This window comes from Mytilus galloprovincialis, chromosome 4 (genome assembly GCF_965363235.1).
Source record: "Mytilus galloprovincialis chromosome 4, xbMytGall1.hap1.1, whole genome shotgun sequence".
Taxonomy (NCBI): Eukaryota; Metazoa; Mollusca; class Bivalvia; order Mytilida; family Mytilidae; genus Mytilus; species Mytilus galloprovincialis.
In genome coordinates, this window is record NC_134841.1 from 14,516,811 (window position 1) to 14,541,991 (window position 25,181).

General features: G+C 33.7%; 1 protein-coding gene across 1 annotated transcript; it reads left to right on the forward strand.

The window, feature by feature from the left end:
- Positions 1-11,233: 11,233 nt before the first annotated feature.
- LOC143071424 (DDB1- and CUL4-associated factor 10-like) lies at positions 11,234-23,531 on the forward strand. Its single transcript, XM_076245691.1, has 6 exons — positions 11,234-11,565; positions 14,676-14,789; positions 15,931-16,128; positions 16,679-16,982; positions 19,291-19,350; positions 20,275-23,531. Exons 1-6 carry the CDS (start codon positions 11,357-11,359, stop codon positions 21,064-21,066), a joined length of 1,677 nt encoding a protein of 558 aa, XP_076101806.1. The 5' UTR covers positions 11,234-11,356; the 3' UTR covers positions 21,067-23,531.
- The last annotated feature ends 1,650 nt before the right edge of the window (positions 23,532-25,181 follow it).

Here is a 25,181-nt window from a genome sequence, read left to right on the forward strand (position 1 = left end):
TTTCATGTCGGGGCCTTCCGAACGGTTGGCTATAATTGCTGAAATCCACCTTATTTGAAATTTAGTGGATAGTAGTCTCACTGTCATTCATACCACATCTCCTTATTTGAATATACATAAAGAATATGGCGCTGCCTATTGCGTTAATACGTGTTCAATCCATCTCTCCTTGCTTGCACAACATAAAAACGCAAGTTGTAAAAGTTGGTTGAAAAGGGCTTTTGGTATGACTATAAATTTTCACTTATGTTCTCGTATTATGAACAACAAAATTATTTATTTCGTAAAAAATAATTCCGTACTCCATGACTGTATACCTTACAACAAATTTTTTTTCATTTACCTGTGTACGTTATTTTATTTGGAGGCATTTTGCCCAGTGTTATGGTTGTCCAATATCTGATATTTTTAATCATATTACCCCTTATTTGATCAATTTTGTATTTACATTGAATCATAGATCATATTTATTTGTTCAGTGTATGTTTTTTTTAAACTATGCCTTTTGATTGAGGAAAGCAATTTAAATTGATATATTATCATGATGGTCACGGTGTATTTCTGTATTGAGATATAATTTTATTTGGAGGCATTGAGATATAGCACTATTGTTTCAGATAAAGGTGAAGGTTGGTACCTATTAAAACGTTTACACCCGCTGAATTTGTTTGCACATGTCCTAAGTCTGGAACCTGATGTTCAGTGTTTTTTTTTGTGTTAATGTGGTTCATAAGTGTTCCTCGTTTCTCTTTTTTTTTCTCCCCTAGATTAGATCGTTGATTTTCCCGTTTTAATGGTTTTACGTAGGCATTTTCGGGGCACTTTTTGGCTTGCTGTTGGGTGTAAGCCAAGACTCTGTGTTGAAGACCGTACTTTGACCTATAATGATTTTAAAACTTGTAAAATTTATGACTTGCGGATGGAGAGTTGTCTCATTGGCGCTCATACCACATCTTCTTATATCTGTAGTCTAAAAACGCTTTTGCATTTTGTAGTGTTAATATAAAGATATCGACAGGATGTATACCACTGGTTAAACATTATTGAAAACAAAGTCAATGCAATTATCATTTAAGTGCGGTGTTGAATTGATAACCTTTAAGAATACATGTATTCCCAGGACCAATAAGTGTACAAAAATATTCAAATTTTAAAGTAAATTTGGATTTTATTAGATAAATACTTACCATCATAAATTCTGAGTATAACCCCAATTGCGTCATAGGTCAGATGGAAAATCCCTACTAAAAATAAACGTACTCTCACTGGTCCGGACATATACCCCTGTTTGCCCATATTCTTCCATTCAATTTCCTCAAGACAGAAACATAAGGAAAGGGGATGAAGGGGAGGTGGGTGGGACCTATAATTTATGATGGTAAGTATTTATCTAATAAAATCCAAATTTACTTTAAAATTTGAATATTTTATAGCTATAAATACGTTACCATCATAAATTCTGAGTAACAGAATCTAACGTAAAGCTGAATCCCCTGTAACAGAAGAAACAGGAGGAAAGTTCAATCTTTGTGCTGAAACTATAGGTCCAAGAGAGTATAAACTCTCGGCAAAAGTAGCCATAGATTGGAGGTAGTGAGATATAAAAGAGTTCTCATTTCTCCAGAAACCTGCAGACAGTACCTCTTCTAAAGATGCACTGTTAAACAGAGCCCAGGATGTAGAGATACCCCTAACATCATGGGCTTTAACATTAAAACTATTTAAAAGTTCTGCCTTAGAAGAACCATAAGCTAAAGATATGCATTTGCATATCCAAGTAGAAATAGTTTTAACAGAAAGATCTGAGATTCCTTTTTTAATAGGAATAAAGAGTCTTGAGTTAGAAACAGAACGTAAACTACACGTTCTTTCCAGATAAATAGAAAGGATTCTTACTGGACATAAAAGTACAGAAATAGAATCGCTAGGGAGTGCAGGAATCACAACTGGTTCTGCACCCTTATCTGGAATCTGATTCTTTGCCAAAAAAGCAGGATCCGTTAAAAGAGTAACAGAAGATTTATCCCTGTTAAATCGAAGGCAAGCATCAGAAATAGAGAAGGCATGGATTTCACTCCTTCTCCGTCCAGAAGCCAAAGCTAAAAGAAAACAGCATTTATAGGAAAGAAACCTTAAATCTATTGTTTCTGCTGGTTCAAAAGGAGGAAGTTTTAAAAAGGATAAAACTAGTCCAAGGTCCCACTTAGGAACTAAAGTTTTTTGTCTTGGTCTTTCAAGACTAAAACTACGAACCAAAAGAGAAATATGCTCATTGATTCCAAAATCTGGGCCACCAGAAATATGAATAGTTCTTGAGATAGCTGATCTATATCCCTTAATAGTAGAGGGACATAATCCTTTGGATTCAAAAAGAAAAACTAGAAAGTCTGCTAATTGTTGTACAGTGACTTGGAAAGGATCAATTTCCCGCTCACTACACCAATCTGAGAAGATTGACCATTTTGCATCATAGACAATGCTAGTGGAGTCTCTGACAGACTTTGTGAGATGCTTGGTTGCTCCTTCAGAAAAACCTCTCTTTCTGAGGCTAACCCTGAGAGAAGCCAGGCGTGTAGATGAAGTTTTTCTGGATTTTGATAAAGAACCTTGCCCTTGATTTGAGACAGAAGGTCTGGTCTCAGAGGTAGAACTAGAGGACAAGCACATGAAAGGCGCAGAAGGTCTGGAAACCAAGACTGTTTTGGCCATGCTGGAGCAATAACTATGATCTTGCAATTTTCCCCTGCTATTTTCTGAAGTACTGGGGAGAGAAACCTGAAAGGAGGGAAGGCGTACCCGAACATTCCTTTCCAAGATAGGCTCATTGCGTCTACCGCAAAAGATTTTGGATCCGGAACCGGAGACACAAATGTTAGAAGTTTGTGATTGAGACTGGTCGCAAACAGATCTATCTGAGGTGACCCCCAATGAAGAGTCACAGCTTTGAAAACTACTTGAAGTAGTTCCCACTCCGTGTTTACTGGAGCAAGGGATCTGGAGAGAGTGTCGGCTAGAATATTGAGGTGCCCCGCAATATGTCTCACCACTAGATGAACCTGAAGTTGAAAACACAGAAGGAGAATGTCTCTGGCTATCTGATAAAGAGAAGGTGAATGAAATATTTTGGCCACGAGCATCACTGAAGAGACATATATTGTCGAAATGCGCATCTGGTGCAACAAAATTGGTACCGTTGATTTTATTCCTCCCTGATTCTTGAGATAAGCTACAACTGTTGTGTTGTCCGTGGCCAGAATGACAGACTGATTCTTTAGAGACATTTGGAAATGATTCAGTGCAAACAGAACTGCTTTCATTTCCAATACATTGATATGCTCTTCCAAAAGATCTGGACTCCAGACTCCCGAGATTGTAAGCCCCTCCAGATATGCTCCCCAACCGAGGGTGGAGGCATCTGTGAATAATGTTAGACTGGGAACTTGAGGGAACAGACATAGGCCCCTCATTACATTTTCCCGTACTAACCACCATTGAAGGTGTGGAAATAAAGGCTGAGTGATTGGAATCAATGCTTCCCATTCTTGTGAAGCTGCAATCCATAACTTGTGCAGATAAAACTGAAGCGGACGAATGTGAAGTCGTCCCAATGGAATTACATCTGCCAGAGAGTTCAATAGACCCAGAAGTTGCAAGAATTGACGTGCTGTGACTGATTGAACCGTCAGGAATAAATGTATTTTCTGACATAGTTTTGTAAATTTCTCCTCTGGTGGGAGAACTAGGCCTACACTGGTTAGGAAATGTTCTCCCAGGAAAACAAAGTCTTGAGACGGAATTATCTCTGACTTTTTCCAAGAGATAAGGAAACCTAGGGACAGAAAACAATTGATGACCAAATCTGTCTGAACCCTCAATTTGATTGGGCAAAATTCCTTGAGAAGGGAATCGTCCAGGTAGGAATGAATCTGAATAGACAGGGAATGTAGGTGAGCTATAGCTGCCTGAATGATTTTTGTAAAAGCCAAAGGGGCTGTAGACAGGCCAAAAGGGAGAGCCTTGAACTGGAAAACTTTGTTGTTCCAAACGAAGCGAAGGTATTTCCTGTAAGTTTGGGAAATGGGAATGTGGAAATACGCGTCTGAAAGATCCAGAGAAGTAGTCCACATTCCTGGAAGGATTGAAGCCCTGATGGATCTGTTTGTTTCCATTTTGAAGTGGGGAACAATAAGAAATTTGTTCAGAATAGATAGGTCTATGACCGGCCTCATTCCTCCAGTCTTCTTTGGAACCAGAAAAAGACGGGAATAAAATCCCGGAGACAGAGTTAAGATCGACACCTCCTCTATTGCAGCTTTTTGTAACATTGTGTCCACTTCTACTGATAGAAGTTGACACTTTACTGGGTCTTGAGTATGAGACAAACTTATTGGAACTGCAGACAGAGGAGGTGGGTTCTTGAACTGAAGTGTTAATCCCCCTCGAATTATTGACAGCACATAACAGTCTGAGGTAATTTTCTTCCACTGATTTAGGAAAAAACTTAACCTCCCCCCTACTGGTATTGATTTTTGAGGAACTTGTTGTAAATTTTCCCCTGGGGAAGCTGTCAATAACGTACGAGGGGGCAAGAACCTAGGTACTAGACCCAGGTTTCTTGGAACCCTTAAAACCACCAGAAGGCTTACCTGAGCTTTTTCCTGAGTTATTGGGTTTGTTCTGCGGTTTGCCGTAGTTATTCTTCCTTTTCTTAGCAGAAGAAGGAGGACCACCTGAAGCAGAAGTACTAGTAGAACTAGATGTAGCATTAACCGACCTCTTGCCATTAGTAACTTGTACACTAACTTTGACTGGAGGAGGGTTTTTGCTGAGTTCCTCTTGAACCCTCTGTAAGGGTAAACCAAACATCTTGTCAGAGAGTGGAGATTTCAGTAAAGAATCTTTCAAAGGCTCAGCGATAGAAATGTTTTCAAGAAACTCTGCTCTTTTAGATAGGGTGCAATTAGCAATAGAACCCATTAAAAGCAACTGAGATGAACCTAAAGCTTTATCCAGTTGAAGTAAGAAGGATCGTACTTCTGCTGGAACAACCGAATCTTCGCTGTTAAGCAAATGTCCGGTTGCAGCTAGAAAATGTTCGGCTGTGCCAAGAACTTGAGAAGCACTACGAAGGAGATTCTCAGTCTTTGACCAAACAGGTTGAGTGAGACGAAGACCATCTACTGGCTTTTTTCCCAATAAAGATGACATAGATTTGTCACAATTGGGAACAAGTCTACCCAGTGAAGAATCAAAGATATCAAAATCCTTGTACTTAACCTGATCAGAAAAGGATGACATTCCAAATCCTGAGATATTGTTATTAGCAACCTTTTCACTAGCAGAATTAGCGATACCTTCATTAATAAATTGTAAAGCAAAAGCCATATGGCCAGATTCAGGAAAAGAATTGTGAGAAGTCACAGTATCCTGAGAAATACCACAGGAAGCTTCAAAAGTTGAAGAAGGTTTCTTCGGCTTGGAAGGAGAGGCAAAAGGGATATGTGCTTCATCCCTCATCAAGGTATACACCTTATCCCTAAGATCCTTCAAGGAAGGAGGATCCTCAGTCTCCTTGGTGGGAGGTTGTTGAGCTGACTTAGAAGAAGGCTCAGGGGCCGTCTTCGATACCTTGGGAGAAGAAGAACTTTCAACATCCTCATCAGTGAGGAAAGCCCTTTCATGACTCCCAGGGGAAACAGAAAGCTCGTCATCCTCCCTCTCATCACATTCTACAGACTTAGCTGGAGAAGGTTGATGAGAAGAAACTCTATTCTCCAGTAGAGTCATACGACTGGATAGAGTGCTAAATTCAGCCTTGAAAGACTCACCAAAGTCCAAAAGTAACTTCTGTAAACCATCCAAAGGTGATGCATGATCAGAAACCTGAGTACCATGAGAAGAACTAGAAGCTTGAGAGTCAGGTACGGTGGTAGAAGGAGCTACTGCAGAAGTCAAAGATACTGCTACGGGTAGAGCAGGAGCTAAAGGTGGTGCAGTAGCTACCCCAGAAGGGGGACCATAGAAATTGTCCCTATAAGGCCAAAAACCAGGTTGGTTTGGCATAAACCCACCATAAGGGTAAGACTGTGGCCAAGGTGGCTGAGACCATGAGGGTAAAGGTTGTGTGCCCGTGTTGGGAAGCATATACCCACAATAGGATAATGGGGGTCTAGAACCTGGCAAGTTCAAGCCCATAGCTGTACCTGGGACAGAACTAATAGTACCCGCTGAATTAACAGGCCTAGATAAAGTATGAGTCACCGAAGTTGACGTAGGTACCCCCCCAAAATGCATGGCCGAACCTTGTGAAAGGGTCGGATAGGTAGCATTACCAGACACCGTTGTCGAAACTCCGGTCAATGTACTGGTAGTTTGGGGGGGACTTAAAGGTAGTGACCCATCTAAGAGATAGTCCGAACCAGGAATACTTACATACGGACTATTCAAATTAAAGTCCATAATAAATTTTACTTTAGTAAACAAAACACAAATAATTTGTTTAGAAATTTAAACAAACAAGGGAATATATTTCCAATAAAATACACAATATATATATGAAAAGCAATTAAGCTATTCAAAACAAACTAAACACTTCTCTGTTGAATCTGTAAAACTTGATGTGCACGTGTGACCGATGTCGCAGATGGAAATTGAATGGAAGAATATGGGCAAACAGGGGTATATGTCCGGACCAGTGAGAGTACGTTTATTTTTAGTAGGGATTTTCCATCTGACCTATGACGCAATTGGGGTTATACTCAGAATTTATGATGGTAACGTATTTATAGCTATAAAATTGATACAGTATATACCTTAATGTACGAACTCTATCATTAGCATGAATTTCCCGTGTATTTACGTTTACATAACCTCAAACGAGTTTACACCCGGTTCTATTGATAAACTTTACAGTTTCTATTTCTTATACGTAAACTCGGTTGAAATGATTTCACGTGAACAGCACGTGAAAATCAAAAGAACTTTTTTCACATGAAATTCTGTGTTTTCCCTGTTTATATACAGGAATTGCCAAAACTGACATAAATCCTTTCAAGTAGTCACTACAAAAGTGATGAAAATGTCAATTGACTTTTTTCTGGGTAATTGTCCTATATTGACTCTTTTGTTTTTAAGTATTGAACTTGAATCACAATGTGTCATGCAAGGTATTTGTATATCGTACTGTATGGTATGGGTAATGTTCATTGTTGAAGGCCTAACCCATGTCATTTAGATGATCCGCCTCTTTTGAAATCTGTTAGATATTTGTCTCATTGGAATGCATACCACATATCTTTCTAAACTGGTAACAATATCATTTAGAGTACGAAAGATATATAGCCTCTTTTCAAACTTGTTTTTACACAACATATAATCACGTGCAAATGTCTGTTTGAGTTCATTTTATATGATGTTTAGTTGCTGTCTCATTGATTTATCGGAAAGTTTTTTTCATGTTTATATTTTAGATCATTTTAAGCACGATTTTACAGTCCCACGTTTGACGGTAACAAAACCCAACTCAAATTGTATCATTGCAATTCAGTACTTTAAGTCCAAGTCCTGAAGTTGCAGAAAGACTTCAATTATCTCCAGTCTAATATATCGTGTGACCTATCAACAGAAAGTATAACAATCCTCCGCCTCTTTGTTTCAAAGCAACTGAATATGATTGATGAATGATAAGTATTGGAGTTGCCCATGCCAAGAAATCCTCGCTAAAAATTCCGGTCGACCCCCTACGGCAGTCATTAGTAGCTAAAGATTTGATTTCATTGAAGAAATTAATTTATGACCTTCATGTACGTGTCGCTTAGAACACAGCCATATACCAAATGGTCAATATTAATCATCCATGTAATTTGCTCTATGGGGTGTTTGCAGAATTTCAACGGAGGCAATTTCTTGGCATGGTTAGTATAAGCAATAAATATAGAACATAGTTACCAACTGGTCAATGACATTCAGCTGGTTTTTTTCTTAATAATATTATATATAGATATAAAGATCCTGCACCATGCAGCGACTTCGAAAGTTACCACAAGACACCTTAAATTAATAAGAATTTTATTTGTTAAATATTTACATAAATTGTGTATAATCAGGCAATGGACGTGGGGAAAATGTCAACACACTAGGAAATAAGTAGTCAACTGAATGCTCGTCGGTTAACGGGGAGTCTGCATACAACATTGTAGGTTGGCGGGAGAAGTACGTTTCCTCGTCATGTTCGTCGAATGAACACCATGTATCATCTTGGTTATCAGCTGAATTATTTGCATTTAGTCCAAACTGAAGTGTAGCTAGCTTCGAATTATTTCTTTGACGGTTCCTCCTGTCACCTTTCTGACGTTTTTTATTTACTCTAGGAGCATACTTTTCTTTCAAAAGGTCGCAGTCATTCTTCTTTCCCGTTATCACCTGGGCTGGTTTTTCGTTCAAGTGTCGCATGTCCGCATTTTCTTTTACTTCTTCTGAGTTCATCACGCTGTCTATATGAGCAAACAGCGCAAATTCAAAATCCTCTATTATGACTTCGTCACTGTTACAGTTAGAATTAACAGACTCGCAGACTTCGTCAGATATATGGCTGTCTCTTGATTCGTCTTTTCCTGAACACTCTGATATCGAATCAATATTGTTCGGATTGTGGTGTAAATGCTTGTTCGGAATCCCACGTGTCTTTAACTTCTTTGGTTTTTCGGTGAATCCTTTTCTTGAACCTTTTTTGCATTTTTCAATCGCGATTTCTCCATCAGTTCGGTAATGCGTTCCTCTGGCGAACGGTCCCACTGGATTAATGTCACACTCAAATGTTTTCTCTTCCTTCTTTTTCAAAAAGTACTTAATATTTTCATGATCGGATGGTCTACGTGCATGTTCAGTGGTGTCTCCACATCCATGTTCTATCTTATTCACCTCGGACGTTTTTGTGTGATGGCTGCTGTCGCCGACACGTCTTTGTTCTGCGTCATCCTTTATTTCCTTTACAATACTATTTAATTTTTTATTGTGCTTTTCAACTATTTCCGTTCTGATTTCATTCAATTCTGGAATCTGAGTAGGAAGCTTCGGTTCAATTTTCTTCTTATTATGATTACTTTCATCGTCTAGTGCGTGTTGTGCATATAACATGAATGGTTTTGCTATTGAAATTACATACATTCTAAGTTTATCCTTAAAGACGTCTTCCTCATGTGGCAAAATCCCCATTTCTTCTTCAAATTTTTCTGTAAACGAATCTACTTGTTCTCTGCATAATGCCATTACCTTGCTTTTGTGTTTAGAAACGTCAAAATTAGGCAGCTCTCGTTTTAATTTTTTCTTTGTTGTTTCTGCATATCCACTTCTCCCTAACACGCCTAAAACAGCTAGTCGAATCGATGAAATCTGAGCTGACACAAGTGCGTCGTGTTTCTTCTTTTTATATCGTTCTTCCACTATTTCTTCAGTAGCCATGGTAGCAGAAACTACATTTATGAAATTGTTTCCGTATCTGACAGTAGTTTTTCTGTTTATCCAATATTCTGGTCGAATATCTGTTTGACATAATTTATCATTGGTATTTTCATTTTCAAAAGACATCATTTGTTTCTCGCTTTCAATTAAACTCGTTCTTGGCTTACAAATATGTCGTTGCAATGCTTTGGCTCTCTGGTGTATTTTCCATAAAACAGGATTTGCCGAAATGAGGGATACCCCACTATCCAAATCTTCATACCAGTGTAATGTTGTCCATTTGCAGTTTTGTTCAAAAAAGGCTTTAACCTTTTCTTCTGCGTTCATTGTAAATTCGTCCTGTTTTAGTTTTTCCGTTATCTGTGGTTTTGTGGTATTTTTTCGTCGCACAACGTTTAGTTTTCTTTTCAGTTTCTCGTGCAATGATATATTTTCTTTTTTGGGAAATTGATCGTCTTTCCTTTTTCTATGTGGTGACTTCAATCTCATTTGTGTGATACTGCCGTTTGTTAATTGATCCTGCTGTAGAACATTTGAAGTTTCCATTTTGTTTTTGATTTTTATGTCTGGAGTTGGTGACTGATGGACTTTGCTGCTTCTCAAAGATTTAAATTTGTCATAAACACTAGCCTTCTCTAAATTAAAACTTGCCTTCATTTTTCGTGTCTCTTTGTTTTGTGCTTTAATGTCTTCTTTGCAATTTCTTGGGTCATCACATGTACGTTCATCCGTATTTGTCGATGTCGTTTCATCCCATTTTTCATTTTCGTTACTAGTTTTTCGTCTATTTTCTTTTGTAGGCGAATTTCCCATCATGTAAATGTCTTTCAGAACTACGATGCATCAATGCTTCACTATTTGTGTTTCATATATAACTGTTTCCTGAGGCTATATCGAATGTTAATTCGTCGGTTTGCAAACTAGATTCTATAATAAATGTCGACAGGACATTTTCCAGAAGGCGTTGTAATCTTATTGACGTCATGTGTCTTTATTCCGGGAAAACGCATCAAAAGTTTTTGAAAACAATATAAAGTTTTATCAATTGGTCCATGTATAAGTTTTACTCACTTTTTTTTAATCGAAATATCAAAAAAAAAAACACAACACAACACAACAACTTCAACACATAAATATCATTATGACAAAGAATTCATGAAAAATAATTTCGAAACATCTATCTAGTAATTTTTTTTTAGTAGAGTGCCAACAATTTTTTTTACAACTCCAAAATATATCTGGTGAATTTAAAATCTTATATAAATATCGGGACACACGATTGATATTGAAACACTATTGTTTTGAAAACCAGATACCACAGGGAAATTCAAACCCAGAAGTCGAAAATAAAATGACAACGTAATGGCTAATAAAGAAAATTACAAACAGAAAAACAGTCATGAGTACACAAAACACAACATAGAAAACTAAAAATATTCATATAACTGCGAAAGTAGCTCTAAAATAATTTAAGACTTCTGTGGTTTCATTGTAAATCATGAGTCAAAAAGTTTATCACTTTCCAAAACAGCAGTTAAAATGAACATGAAAGAATTATTTCGATTCTTATGGGGAAAAAATAGAACTATTATCCTCTTAAACCTCCAATTATTTCAGTCTTTTGTAAATCTACATCGATTTACCCTGAAAACATGGAATCTTTCACCACAATCACAATTTACTCAAAGTTTATGATGTGTCAATTAATCAGACAGGTTGGTAAATATACGGGACAGAGCAGGAAATCGAATACTGTATTTAGAGTCCGCAACTTTTTCTATTCGGAAAACAGTGGAAAATAAACGAAATGTTCCGAATTTAACAACTTGCTGTTTTGTGAAAATTTCAAGACTATACAATCTGCCAACTGGAATCTCTTGCAGAAGAAATTGATATTATGCCGTTACGACATCAACACAGAAAACGAAGACCACTCTATTCTCTTTTGCAAACGAGACAACTTGGTGACAACGTTCAAGAAGGAGATTTAAACAGAACATGCTCGTCTCTATTTTCAAACTTTCAATCCATTTATACTTGGGATCCCACAAAATCAGATAGTTGTCATCATGGTGGAATTTTTAATTTTGATTTTTCTCCGAATGGGTCAGAATCTTTTCTTTATGCTCTATAGATTAAACCAATATTGAAAATGTTAACACAACAGTCCCACCTGAAAGTCAGCTTGACCTGTCAACATGGTAAACAGGTCAAGTTATGTCTTATTGTAAAGGACACATCTCCATTAATCCTTAGGGAGTGTACATGGATCCGCTGTACCCTTGCAGTCAATCAAGGGGTGCGTCTACACTGGCGGAATCTTAAAGTACATACATATGACATCTTGTAAACTGAGACACAGGGACTTCGTTAGCAGATTTAAATTATTGACTATGTTTATCAATGTTTTCTCATTTTTTTTATTTGTATTTCTTGTTGAATTGTATAACACTAACAGTGCAGTCCGGTGTATCTATGCTCCTAAGAGGGACGTAAAGGCAGGTATCTGCACAGAAGAACGTGAAATAAAATTCTCATTTCAAGATGAACAAACAATTAAAAAATTTTTGCACGTTATCTTTTTAACGATTTTAGGAAACATGGTGATTAAAAAACCTTTTTCACCGCTGCACGTGAAATAAAAATGGCATAACACTTTGCACGGGAATAACCCTTTAGTAACTGTCACTTCGGAAGACTTAAACAATTACAAGAATGATTCTGTTTGTGGTTATGATGAAATCAGTTTATATGGGATATCACTGGCCAGACACCAGAGACTCAACTGTCACATGACTGTACATTATTTATGTTTTTAACGTTGTCATCAATATTTTTTTTTTCTTTTCTAACAGTGTGCAGTTTACTATCCATATTAAAGAAATATTGATGCCAACGCAAATAATTTAATACAAATAAATCATGTAGATAGCAAATAGGAAAAAAAGATTTGAAAAACCCTGATAAACAAAATTTTGATCTGCTTACAATTGCTAACCAAGTCCCTGTGAACTAAATAAGACTTAAAGTAAAGGAATATTAAACAGCTAGTACTGTAGTTGAAGAGTTGCCACTTTCAAATCAAAATTGATGGTGGCAACTCTTCAAAAGTTTAAATACAGTACTGTAATTCTGATTCTAATGCATTACAAAACAAATAATATATAAAGTCTTCAAAAAATGTATAAATTTGAAATAAAATAAAATTCTTTAAAACTTCATTAATCATGTTAATCTTGTATGATTTTAAATTTTACTTTCTTGTGTATAATTCGGAGTTTAGTATGACGTCCATTATCACTGTACTATTATGCATATTTTAGGGGCCAGCTGAAGGACACCTACGGGTGCGGGAATTCTCGCTACATTGAAGACCCATTGGTTGCCTTCGGCTGTTGTTTGCTCTATGGTCGGGTGGTTGTCGCTTTGACATATTCACCATTTCCTTTCTCAATTTTAATGATTAGCAAAGACTTCATACAAATGAAAACTTACAAACTGAAGGTTATAACGTTTCTTCAACTATGCTAGTTTGGATAAAGTCACATCAATACTGAAATTTTGAGGTAGCAATATATCTATATATATTATGTATATAGGTGTTGTTTTCTTATAGATAATATTGTAAATTATTGATAACCACAAAATGAAATATTCAAGAATTACGAATTTCCTATTGGGCCGTATTGGCATGTATACAGTCACACTATGTCAAAACCAGGAAATGAAATATCCACGAACATGTTCGTTTTCCTTAATCCACAATAAATTGCTACCCCCTAAAATAAATAAATCCACGGTATCATATACATGTATATGTGAATGTCATGAATGTAGTGATGGAATTAGTTACAATAATTTCCAAATCCTTTCCATAAAAATTAATCTAAAAACTGAACTCCACAAAGTTTATTGAACTAGAATTTCTGAATTTATCTTTACATGATCCCAAAATGAGACTACATTAAAACAATAAGAATTTTATAAAATACATGTTCTAGGTCGATTTCTGAAATTGAGAAAAAAGTACCAAGAAAACAGGGTTCACAAACTGTCCACTTTTCTTAAAATTCATGCAAATAAGGGTAATTTTAAATTATGTCTTCACAACAAAAAATATTTAAAATTCATTCCTGAATTATTTAGCTTTATATATACATCATTGTAAATTTATGTATACAGGTTATGATCTACATAATATATAATAGATGTAAGAAGATGTAGTATGAGTGCTAATGAGACAACTCTCAAACCAAGTTACGATATGTAAAAGAAAAACCATTATGCATATATATTCAAAAAATGATGGAAAAACTTTGTATATTATTAAAGATTCCATTTATAAATGCAATGTACATGTTTCTACATATAGCTTGTGATCCAGGTAGACTCACTGCAGCTTACACATTACAGGCATAGAAAAGAGTAACAATCATGAATTCGAAGGTTTTCACAATTAGTAAGCTAAAATGCAAAGAGGCTTTCTGGTGCTTATAACATAAAAAAAGATACATGTATATGTTTGAAAGTAATATCTTTGTAAAAAGATATATATGAATTCTGAAGGTTTAATTATGTTGTAAAAGTATTTAAGGTGGTACCTAACACTACAGGGAGATAACTCTGTAAAGTCAGCTAAACGTTTTAATTACATTGTGTTGTAAAAGGAATATTAAGCTTCTCAATGATCAAAATTGTTTTTTGTCAAAGTGCTATATAACCAGTGTAATTTTTCTGACAAAACGGTTGGTTCAAAATTTTTAAAATTTTTATATTTTTGTTTAAGGGTCAAAGTAAATACTTTGACAAAATTTTATGAAAATTAAACGAGCCAAATTAATTTTAGTGAAAGTGTTGGGTACCACCTTAAGCTGACTTTAGCAAAGTATGTACATAAGCATCATTTTGTAAGCACACCCCACTTAAAAAAACAGTGCTAATTAATGTGGTACTGTTATCTCCTCAGAAAAGAACAGAGATATATCTTTGCCAACTTTTGTGATAGGATAGATGCTGAGCATTGCTGATGTAATTTACTGCTCTATGTACATGATGAACATGATGTACAAAATGTTTAACAATTTGTACAGAATGCCCATTACTAGTATTATTCCTATGTCAGTATGTGCCTTTTTTGGTGCAATGTAATTTTAATAGAAATATTTTGATTCATGTAATAAATATGCAAGTGATGAATATATTGGTATTCATTTCAGATCTCTATTAGCTGCTGCATGTGAAGGTCACAGTGTCCTAATGTTTGATCCTTTCACACATAAGTTAGTCAAAGAAGTCAACAAGGCTCACGATGATTGTGTAAACTGTGTAAGGTTTGTATTTAACTTGATGGTAATTATACTATTTAGGGGATTAGGGTTTCACCACTGTTGGTGGACTACTAGTCCCTGTGGGTAAAATACGTTAAGAAGTCAGTGTTCTTGTACTGATTTGATTATACTTTCATTAACTGTCCATTTATGAATTTGTAAAATGTTAAGAAACTAAGATTTTAAATCACCTTGGCAAAAATGACTGAACATGCTGAAGATGGATTTGTATTATTTTCAGATACTTTTTGGTCATATACATTTAGCTCTACACTATTTTGGTACTTATACACTGTTTAAATTTAGGAGGCATCGCTCTTACATTTGTAGAGTTATACCCCTTTACAAATGGAAAATTGCTGACTACTCAAGATTGCCTTAACCAAATGTTATAAATCTTATACTTGTGTACTTGTGTATAAGATTTATAACATTTGCTTATTAACACAAAATACAGATTATTTTGGATTCAGGTACAAATGTAGTGTCACTTTTACATTTCTAGAGTTATGCCCCTTTACAAATGGAAAATTGCTGATGTTTTCATTTTCTTCTCCTACTCAAGATTGCCATAACCAAATGTTATAAATCTTATGCACAATTCTTATTAACACAAAACACAGATTATTTGGGAATCAGGTAGTGTAACTTTTACATTTCTAGAGTTATGTCCCTTTACAAATGGAAAATTTCTAAAATTTTCATTTTCTTCTAATCTACTCAAGATTACATTAACAAATTTTAATAATCTTATACACAATGCTTAATACCACAGAACACAGATAATTTTGAATTCACGTGGTGTCACTTTTAAGGTTCTTGAGTTATTTCCCTTTATAAATGGAAAAAAAAAATCAGAAAAAATCTAATTTTTTGGAGGTTCAACTTTAACACTACACTTCAAGGTCTGGTATTTTTATTGAATTGCAAATTGTCATTGTAAAGGTAAATTTGTTAAAAAGTCATCATGACCTACAGTTTAATAAAACATGTACTTAATCTGCTTATCTTATATGTTGTATTTTAACATGTACAAAGATGTAAGGCAAACCATGTATTAATGACACTTTCAAAATTATCACACTAGTAATTATAATGAAATAAAAAAAAATTACAACTAAAATGAATTAATTGTTTATTGTAGATTTCTCGATTCTAGGCTGCTTGCAACATGTTCTGATGATAATAATGTGGCGTTATGGGATATTCGTTATTTAAAAACCAGACTCCATCTTTTATGTGGTCACACAAACTGGGTTAAAAACATTGAATATGCATCAGATTGTGGTAAACTTGTTACTTCAGGATTTGATGGAAATATTTTCACCTGGGACATTAACAGGTAAGCACAATATTACATCTCAAGGCTCAATGTGTATTTATAGATTATGGTTGATCATCTCAACGAGAATGCTTTTTGCGATTACGCCGGTAAGGCGAAAGTAAGAAAAGTAATCGAGTTGAGATAACCAATGATAATCTGTTTATCGCTATTTTACTTATGACGATGTTGTTAATTTCATGTCAATTTCATTAGCAACACCACGTGCGCCTGAGTTTCTAGTAATAATTTTTCATATCACTCAACTCTGTTGAGAATGGAAATTATCAGTCAGCAAGAACAATAGAAAATTTCCTAAAATAGCGATAAATATATATATATATATATTTTTTACTAGAAATTTTGATTATATATGTATTGTTCATATCAGTTTCTTGTATATATCCTCAATTGTCATAAAAAAGAACAGGTAGTAAAATGTCTTAACCTTTCGATTTTCTAATTAGTTGTGTGCCAGATCTTACAATTTCTGATCTGTTTTATTTGTAAACATGATTTTTTTCTAAATCATCAGTATAATATTTATATCAAGATTTCACTTTTATTTTAGTTATTGTGATGGTGCTATTCAGGGACAAAAAGTGTTTTCACATAAAATGTTAATGAGATCTAAACTATCACCAGATGGTTCAAAACTAATAGTTTCAACGCAGGAAGGCAAAATAATTTTGATTAACAATCTGGATCTGAATCATCTTGCCGAAGACATGAAAGAATTTTTACCTCAAAGACTCTTTACGCGTAGAGTTCAACGGGATAGTTCTATTATCAGAAATAGAAAACAAAGGAATTATTTTGAGATGATCAATGATTGGCCAATGGGCAATGGGGCTGGTGACATAGCCTCTATACAGGTACATATATCAAATTGCTAAATTATTGTGTTTCTATGCAACTACATGTGTCGTTTATTTTTATGTATTTATTATACTACAACCTGTCAATATACAAAAATCTTTTGTATGCCCCCGCCGTGGCGGAGGGGGCATTAAGTTTTACACTAGTCTGCCTGTACACATCTGTACATCCAAAAGTTGGTTTTTGTTTTCTAACTTAAGTTTTTCATTACCAAATGGTACGAAATTTATACACAATGCTTATTACCACATAACACAGATCAAGTTAGAATTTTGGTGGCATCACTTTAATCATTCTTGAGATATGCCCCTTTACAAATGGGAAAAATTGCTGAATTTTGTTTCCGTTCTCTAATTTAAGTTTGCCTCAATCAAATGTTATGAAACTTATACACAATGCTTATTACCGCATAACACAGATCAAGTTTGAATTTTGGTGGTGTCACTTAAACCTTTCTAGAATTATACCCCTTTACAAATGAAAAAAAATCAAAATATTTGGTTTCCTTTCTCTTATTTAAGTTTGTTTAAACCAAATTTTATGAAAGTTATACATAATACTTATTACCACAAAGCTTAAATTAAGTACACATTTGGGTAGTGTCACTTTTACTATTCTTCAGTTATGTCCCTTAATAACTTTATATGATATGGAAGTGGAGGCATCATCTGGGTCCCATGGACACATTCCTCATTTATTTTAAATTCAGCCCATATGAATTAAAAAAAAAGCAATCAAAAGAGAAGAAAGCAAACTTTCTTCGACAGGACATTATGGAATACTGCTCTACGATGGTAAGTAGCCTGTCTGTATTTTTTCAGCTGAATTTTAGGTACAACAAAGCCTAGCACTTGTTATGCATCCATTTTAAATGTACCAATAAGAAAAAATAGAGCTCCTCTTTCAATTAAATTCAATAGTGAGCTAATAGACTATTAATGTTAGTGCTACACAAGTAATATTAATAGACTATTAAATTTAAGTGTACTTTTAATAGACTTTTTGCAACCCTGTCAAGATTTCTTATATGTTTGAGATGTTTAATATTTTCCTCTAATAGAAAATAGTGCACTTTAAATAATAAATTTTTATTTAAATTTGTTACCTACACAAAACTATAAACACTTAGCTTTATTGATAACCAGGTAAACATTAGGACAGTTGATATATTGAAGTTGAAAGTTTATTAACAACAAATCAGAAAGAATTGACACCAGCACAATAAACTGGGAATCTAAATTATTGAATGATGTGATGGAATAGGATTTATGTTTGCTTGTTTGGAGAAAGAAAACACAACAGCAGTGATTGTTTTTATCCAAGATTCTCAAATTATGAATACTTAAATATTTAAGTAATATGTTTGAATAGCAAATTTTTCACAGAAAAACAGTGTTACAATGTAGGTGGGAGATACTTTTACCAAAGAGACAGTATGAAACCACAAGTCAAGAAAAACAAATAAAAAACCGGTAAATAAAAAGATGAAGAGAAAAATAGCAATCTACAAAAGACATCATAGAAAAGTATAACTTGACAGTACCCAAATTGCACCTATTTTGACAGTTTTTTCATCTACGTTTTTTTTATGATAAAGACAAAAATGTCCATTCTATGTTTATTTTGTAGCCGTATCCTTCTTTATTATAAAGGTACACCAATTTGATTTTTATTCCATATGGAATCATAGAAAAATTGGTCTAAACTGACCTCCAAACCATCAATGATTCTGAAATGAGGAGTACCCAAATTGCATCCATGCTTAAATTCACATCGTCAAAAGTCTAATAACAGAGCTTTTGTTTAATTTCTTCAAATATTTTGAACAATTGGATAATAGTCCATGCTTACTCTTCATTATTTTTTAAATGGATACTTGTAACATATTGTATTTGCTCATTTTAAAAAGATGACGTTTTGATGACGTCGCATGGTGACGTTTCAGTACATTTTGCTTTTTCATTAAATACTTCATCTGTTGATAAATACTGTGAACGTTTTGTGCATATCTAAATAGTTTTACCTATGTTGAAAGATGTGCTTAGTATCAAATCATAAAAATACAAATTGTTTAGTCTCTATGAAATCTTGTAAGATTTTCGCTGCTAGTTTTGCTTAATAGGTGCAATTTGCGTACTCGGTGCAATTTGTGTATCATTACGTTATACTAATTAAATAAGCAATACAAACCCCACTAAATACTATTGGATCACATGGAATTGTAACACCACTAAAAGCAGTTTAGTGATCAAAATTGTCATGTAAACATGTAGATATGTAATTGACTGTATATTTATTTGGTAGGTTCACCCTCAGGGATGGTGTGTTTTGTCACGTAATGTGAGCAGAGATTACAAGTCGGAGGTAAGATATATAACACTCTAGTACAATTCAATTAAGCTCATAACCAGAGGTCTGCATATTTTTTTGCCCCAAGCTAGGGTGAACGGGGCATTAAGAGTAGTGTGTTTTTCTACCAAAGTTGGTGGTACTCTTCTCATTCCGACTTCCTCCACCATTAAAAACTCACCGCCACGAAATAGCACAATAGTGCTGAAAGTGGCATTAAATACCAATCAATCAATCAATCAATCATTCTTTCACTTAATGTATAACCATGAAAAAAATTGACAGTTTTGTACAACCTATAGTTTGAAAAAAGGTGTACCTATATCTTTTTCATTCTATTCTTGAAAACAAAATGATGCAAATTCCAAATTTGACTTTTCAGAATCTAATGCATCCTGGGTAATATTTTCAAAAGTGTACACCAAAACGTAGTGATTGGTTAATAATGCCATAAACAATGGAAATTCAACCAATGACATGACGTTATTTTCATTTTGGGGTACAAACAATGAAATAACCAATGATTCTTTAGATTCCCAAACAGCCAATTGGCTGAGTATTAAAGATTTAATTGATTTAGACTTAAAAATAAAACATCAAGGATAACTTGTTAACAAAAACTATTATATCTTATCAAATATAAATGAATACATCAAAGATACAAAACTTATAACTTTTATATTTGCCAAATATACGTTTCCTTTACACATGTTACAAAAGACTCATCACTAACACTCAAATTGAAAAATAAATTAAAAGCCCAAATGAAATATGATTATGAAGTTGAAGAGCATTGTGGACGGCAGACACATAATAAAGGAAGCATATAAAATTCTTTCCAATGTTTTGAAAATTAAAAAAATTACCTAAAGTTAACAAAATTTCTGTCTTTCCTGAATTAATTACTGATATAAAATTGAATACATTTATATATTGAAGTGGACCTGTGTTCATGATATTCAGGATTATCCTGACACAGAGGAAGATATGCAGGAGGAGTCTGACTCTAGTCAAAATAATGCAGTACCAGTAGAGGAAACCAGTAATACAGATATAAATCCCACACCGTCTGTACAACAAAACAGTGTTCCATACTTACTGCTGACCTCTGAACTAGATTCTCCACTCTCTCCAGGATCGGAGAACAGCAATGATGCCTCTTTTGGTACTGTTGAAAGGCAAACACTTGCTAATGGATTCCATCCACAACGGATCAGTGTAGACAATGTTTCAAATAGTGAAACAGAATCTTCCTCTGATGAAACAGAGGGCACGGGTTTATCACTTTTTAATAACAGATCACTTGAAATATTAAGTATGATTGGTGCTTTTGAGTTTGAAAATGGTGAACCACCTCTTACTTTTCATCAGAGACTTTCAGGATTTAGCTTAGGCAATAGAGACAAAACACGAAACAGACTTCTGCATTATATTGAGGAACCTAATGTAGGACGAGGGTTTATAAAGGAGTTATGTTTCAGTAACGATGGTAGACTTGTTTGTTCACCTTTCGGGTATGGTGTGCGGTTGCTATCTTTTGACCCTGATTGTAGTGAACTTTGTGATATAGCACCTATGTCTAGTCCTGGTCAACCATTGAGAATGTATGAGGTTGAGAACTGTCTTTCCCATAGTAATGTGGTAGTGACTTGTAAGTTTTCACCACAACATTGTATGTTTGTATCAGGATGTCTCAGTGGTAAAGTGGCCTTTCATCAACCAGTTTTATAACAGTATTAAATACATCAAGTTTCTTATCTCATACCAATAACTAGAAATACAAGTCAACTGTTTTGAAAATAGTCTGGCTTTGACAATTGAAGGACGAATGTACCAAAACCATTTTTCTACTTAAATAATACACCAAAGACTTGCAGAATGATTTTGTTTTAGACATTCATGGGTTGCATGAGAGATGCAGAATACATGTTTATATGGTGAAGCTCAGCAAATCTTGTTCAGTCACAACAAAAAAAACCAAATTTGTACAAAAACAATGGTTAATTTATTTCATTAAAGTTTTGAGTATGATGAATGCATGATTTGTAATAGATATGTGATGTTATAATGTCAGTTCAAGCATATTCAAGGAAAATTTGAAATCATTTTGTGTTATGAATATAGTTATAAATGTATTAAAAGTGACCAATCAAAAAATTAGAATTTTAGATGAGGTTATAAAATTTGGACAATGAGCCTTGCCAGGAATGAGGAAACTGTTTAAGTGTTTTCAGTTGATAATGTTTTTGTACTTCAATAAAAAAAAAGGCTGATTCCAGCATTAAACATGTTAAAATTTGAAGAAAACTTCGAAAGTATGGCAATATTCATGGAGAAATAGTGGGTTATACTGTTTTTAATGGAAACTATAAGGAGTAGACCTGATATAAGGTGATATGTTCTGATTGTCATTTTGACTTTGATACTTTTAAATGTGTATATTTTCATCATGATAATATGGGAGATAAAAACATTAAATGACACATGTGAAATGTTGAAATGATATTTTCGTACAGAAATAATTATATATATATAACTGACAACTATTCAGGGCATAAGACAGGTAGGTGACTGCTGAAAAGAGTTGAATTATATAGAGACTACTAAGTTAAAAATCCTTGACATGCTACCTGGCATGCAACTTTTGATTATAATTGTATTTAAAAGAAAATTAAGTCATTTTTCACTATGATAGCAGTCACATATTGGTTGATACATTATCTGTGTTATGAATTAGAGTTAAAATTTTACAACACTTTCATTGTAATGTATTGAGTCTAAGATAGAAAAATACTTAATAATTATGTAATGTGTACTTTTAACATAGAAATTTATTTAACTATCAGAAAATATCCCCTTTGCTTAATGTTGACATTTTATCCATGATATGTATGTTAATAAAGGCAAAGTTTTGAAAGTTTAAAATTCAAAATATTTTTATGAAATCCAAAATAACCCCCACAGCAGTAAATCATATACATTGCTTTTTCCTGCTTTTTATCATGGGAAACAATTTCTGAAATATAATGTAAATGATTGACTTACATTAAATGTATACATGTATTGATAATACTAGAAAAATTTAAACTATCAAATTGACTCTGACAGGAAAATTTATATAAATTGTATATGTTAACACCAATATTTAAGAAATAAATATAAGAAAAAAAGAAGTGTTTAACAATTTTAGGTTGTCAAGTGTGAAATATTAGTAGCTGGCAAACGAAAAAAGGTAATATGATATATTACAAAAATAAACACTTTATTTAAATTTTTACAGAATCGTTAAAATTGTATTATACATTTTTATGTCAATATACTTCCTATGAAGAGCTATAAATTATCCCAAAAGGTTATTTGTATATTTGATTCATATGAACATGTTACATTTGTACACATGGTTGTAGTCATTTTGCATTTCAAGTTGAAATAAAATATCAAGTACATGTACTTATTAAAATAGTTACATTTAATTAACTTGTATTATAACTAATAATCTTTACGTTACTTATTGCAGTGATTGTTTTCTCTGTGGAGTAAACCATACCTCATGTTAACAACAGTAAATCATCCAGTTTGTAATTTTTGACTTGTTATTGAAAAGATTGCTTATTTTTGATATTTTATAAGCAGACTTGACTATGAGAGTTAGTTTTATTAATCGCCATCACATTGCATCTATTATTCAATGTATATCTTATCTTGTCTTTTTCCTCTATAATAAGAAAAAAGTAGGAACAAACTTCACAATTTCTGTTCATTGGTCCACTTCAACACAGCCCTACTCCAGGCCTAGGTCTTTGATGATGTCATGAACAAAAAAAAGATCACACCTTCATTGCCAGTCTTCTAAAATGAATAGTACAGTATCATATATATTTTTGTTCTGGTTGATACATGTTTGTCCTTATTAAGAACATTTGGCTTAAAAATAATTGATAAAGATAATTTCTAAAAGTACTAAATTTTTACTAACCATGTGTATATGGGGTTGATAATTAGTATAAAATAGTACATGTACTAGTATACAATAACCAATACACATGAATGAGCTTTGTTTTGTTTGACCTACTGTTGACCTTATGACCTTCCCTAACTATTTTTGAAAATAATATTCTTGTGCTCTGTTTTTCAATGATTGTAGAGAATATTGTGGTGATATTTTGTACATTATAGAATTAAACAATGCATTTGTTTCCATGTTGTCATGACTTGTGCAATTATAAATTAAGGATACCAAATCAATTTTGACAGCTGTTTAATTTCATTTACTTTACTGTCTGAATTTCTGAAATGACAGTTGCCTGCTGTCTTTTTAAACATCATGAATAATATATAGATAACTTTTTTATATGAGCGCAAAAATATATGCGGTCGTATATTGGTATCACGTCGTTGTTGTCGTCGTCATCAGCGTCGTCCGAAGACGGATGGTTTCCGGATAATAACTTTAGTATAAGTGAATAGAAATCAATAAAATTTTAACACAATGTTTATAACCACAAAAGGAAGGTTGGGATTAATATTGGGGGTTATGGTCCCATAGATTTAGGAATAAGGGGCCCAAAGGGGCCCAAAACATACATTATCTAGTTTCAGGACAATAAGTTGTGTATACGTATTTCAATTACTCTGAAGTTCATACCATTAAGTAGAAGGTTGGGATTTATTTGAAGGGTTATGGGACAAACTGTCTAGGAATGAAGGGCCAAAAAGGGGCCAAAAACAAGCATTTTTGAAGTTTTGGGACAATAACTTATGTTTAACTGTATAGATCTCTCTGACATTGTACCACAAGGTTCCATATAATGAAGGGAAGGCTTGGTGTCAGTTTGTGGTTAATATTCCTGAACATTTAGGAATAAGGGGCCAAAAAAGGGCCAGAAAGAAGCATTTTTCTAGTTTACAGACAATAACTTGTGTTTAAGTGTATGGATCTCTCTGAAATAATACTGCAAGGATTGTTACTACAAAGGAAAGGCTGGAATTGAGTTTTGGGTTTTTTGCTCCAAGGGGGGTTTCAATAAGTGAGGGGCCAAAAAGGGGGCCCAAATAAGCATTTTTGTAGTTTTCAGTCAATAACTTGTGTTTAAGTGGATAAATCTCTCTGAAATTATACCACAAAGTTCCATACTACAGACGGATGGTTACAGGGCGAATGGATTAAATCAGTAAGCAATTAGGGGCAAAAAAAGGGGGGGAACAAGGGTTTTTCTGGTTAAAGGTCAATTTAGACAATTTAAAAGCAGTGTAAGGGAGGTAATCCAATTCCAATTAAAATTTAAAGAATACTGTTATATATATATATATATATATATATATATATATATATATATATATATGTATATATATATATATATATGATTACTTGTTTACCCCCCATTACACTGCTTGAAAGTTATGTTAAAGGAAGTGATAATTGTCTTGAGATGTGTAGCTGTAAATTTATTTTTAGAAGTTACTGTTAATTTATATTAATTTTAACCATGACTAGGTTATTTTATATTTTAATACTTCATGATGTATTTAAATGAGTAGTTATTGTTGCCAAATTAATTAGAAATTTGAATTGAGATTATTTTTTGAATAAGGGATTAGGGGAGGTGAAATTTTTTTTTTCTCATTTCAGATTTCAGATATTAAAAAGATTTTTTTTGTGGGGATTTATATTCAACAGCATAGTGTATTGCACAACAGCAAAAAAAAAAATTTTTTGTTCATTACTTTTTTTTTAGACCACATTCCCTCTTTGTCAGAAACCTTTGCTGTGTCAACTATTTAATCACAATCCAAATTCAATATAATTTTTTATATAATTAGAGGTTCCAGAGCCTTGGTATGCTGTA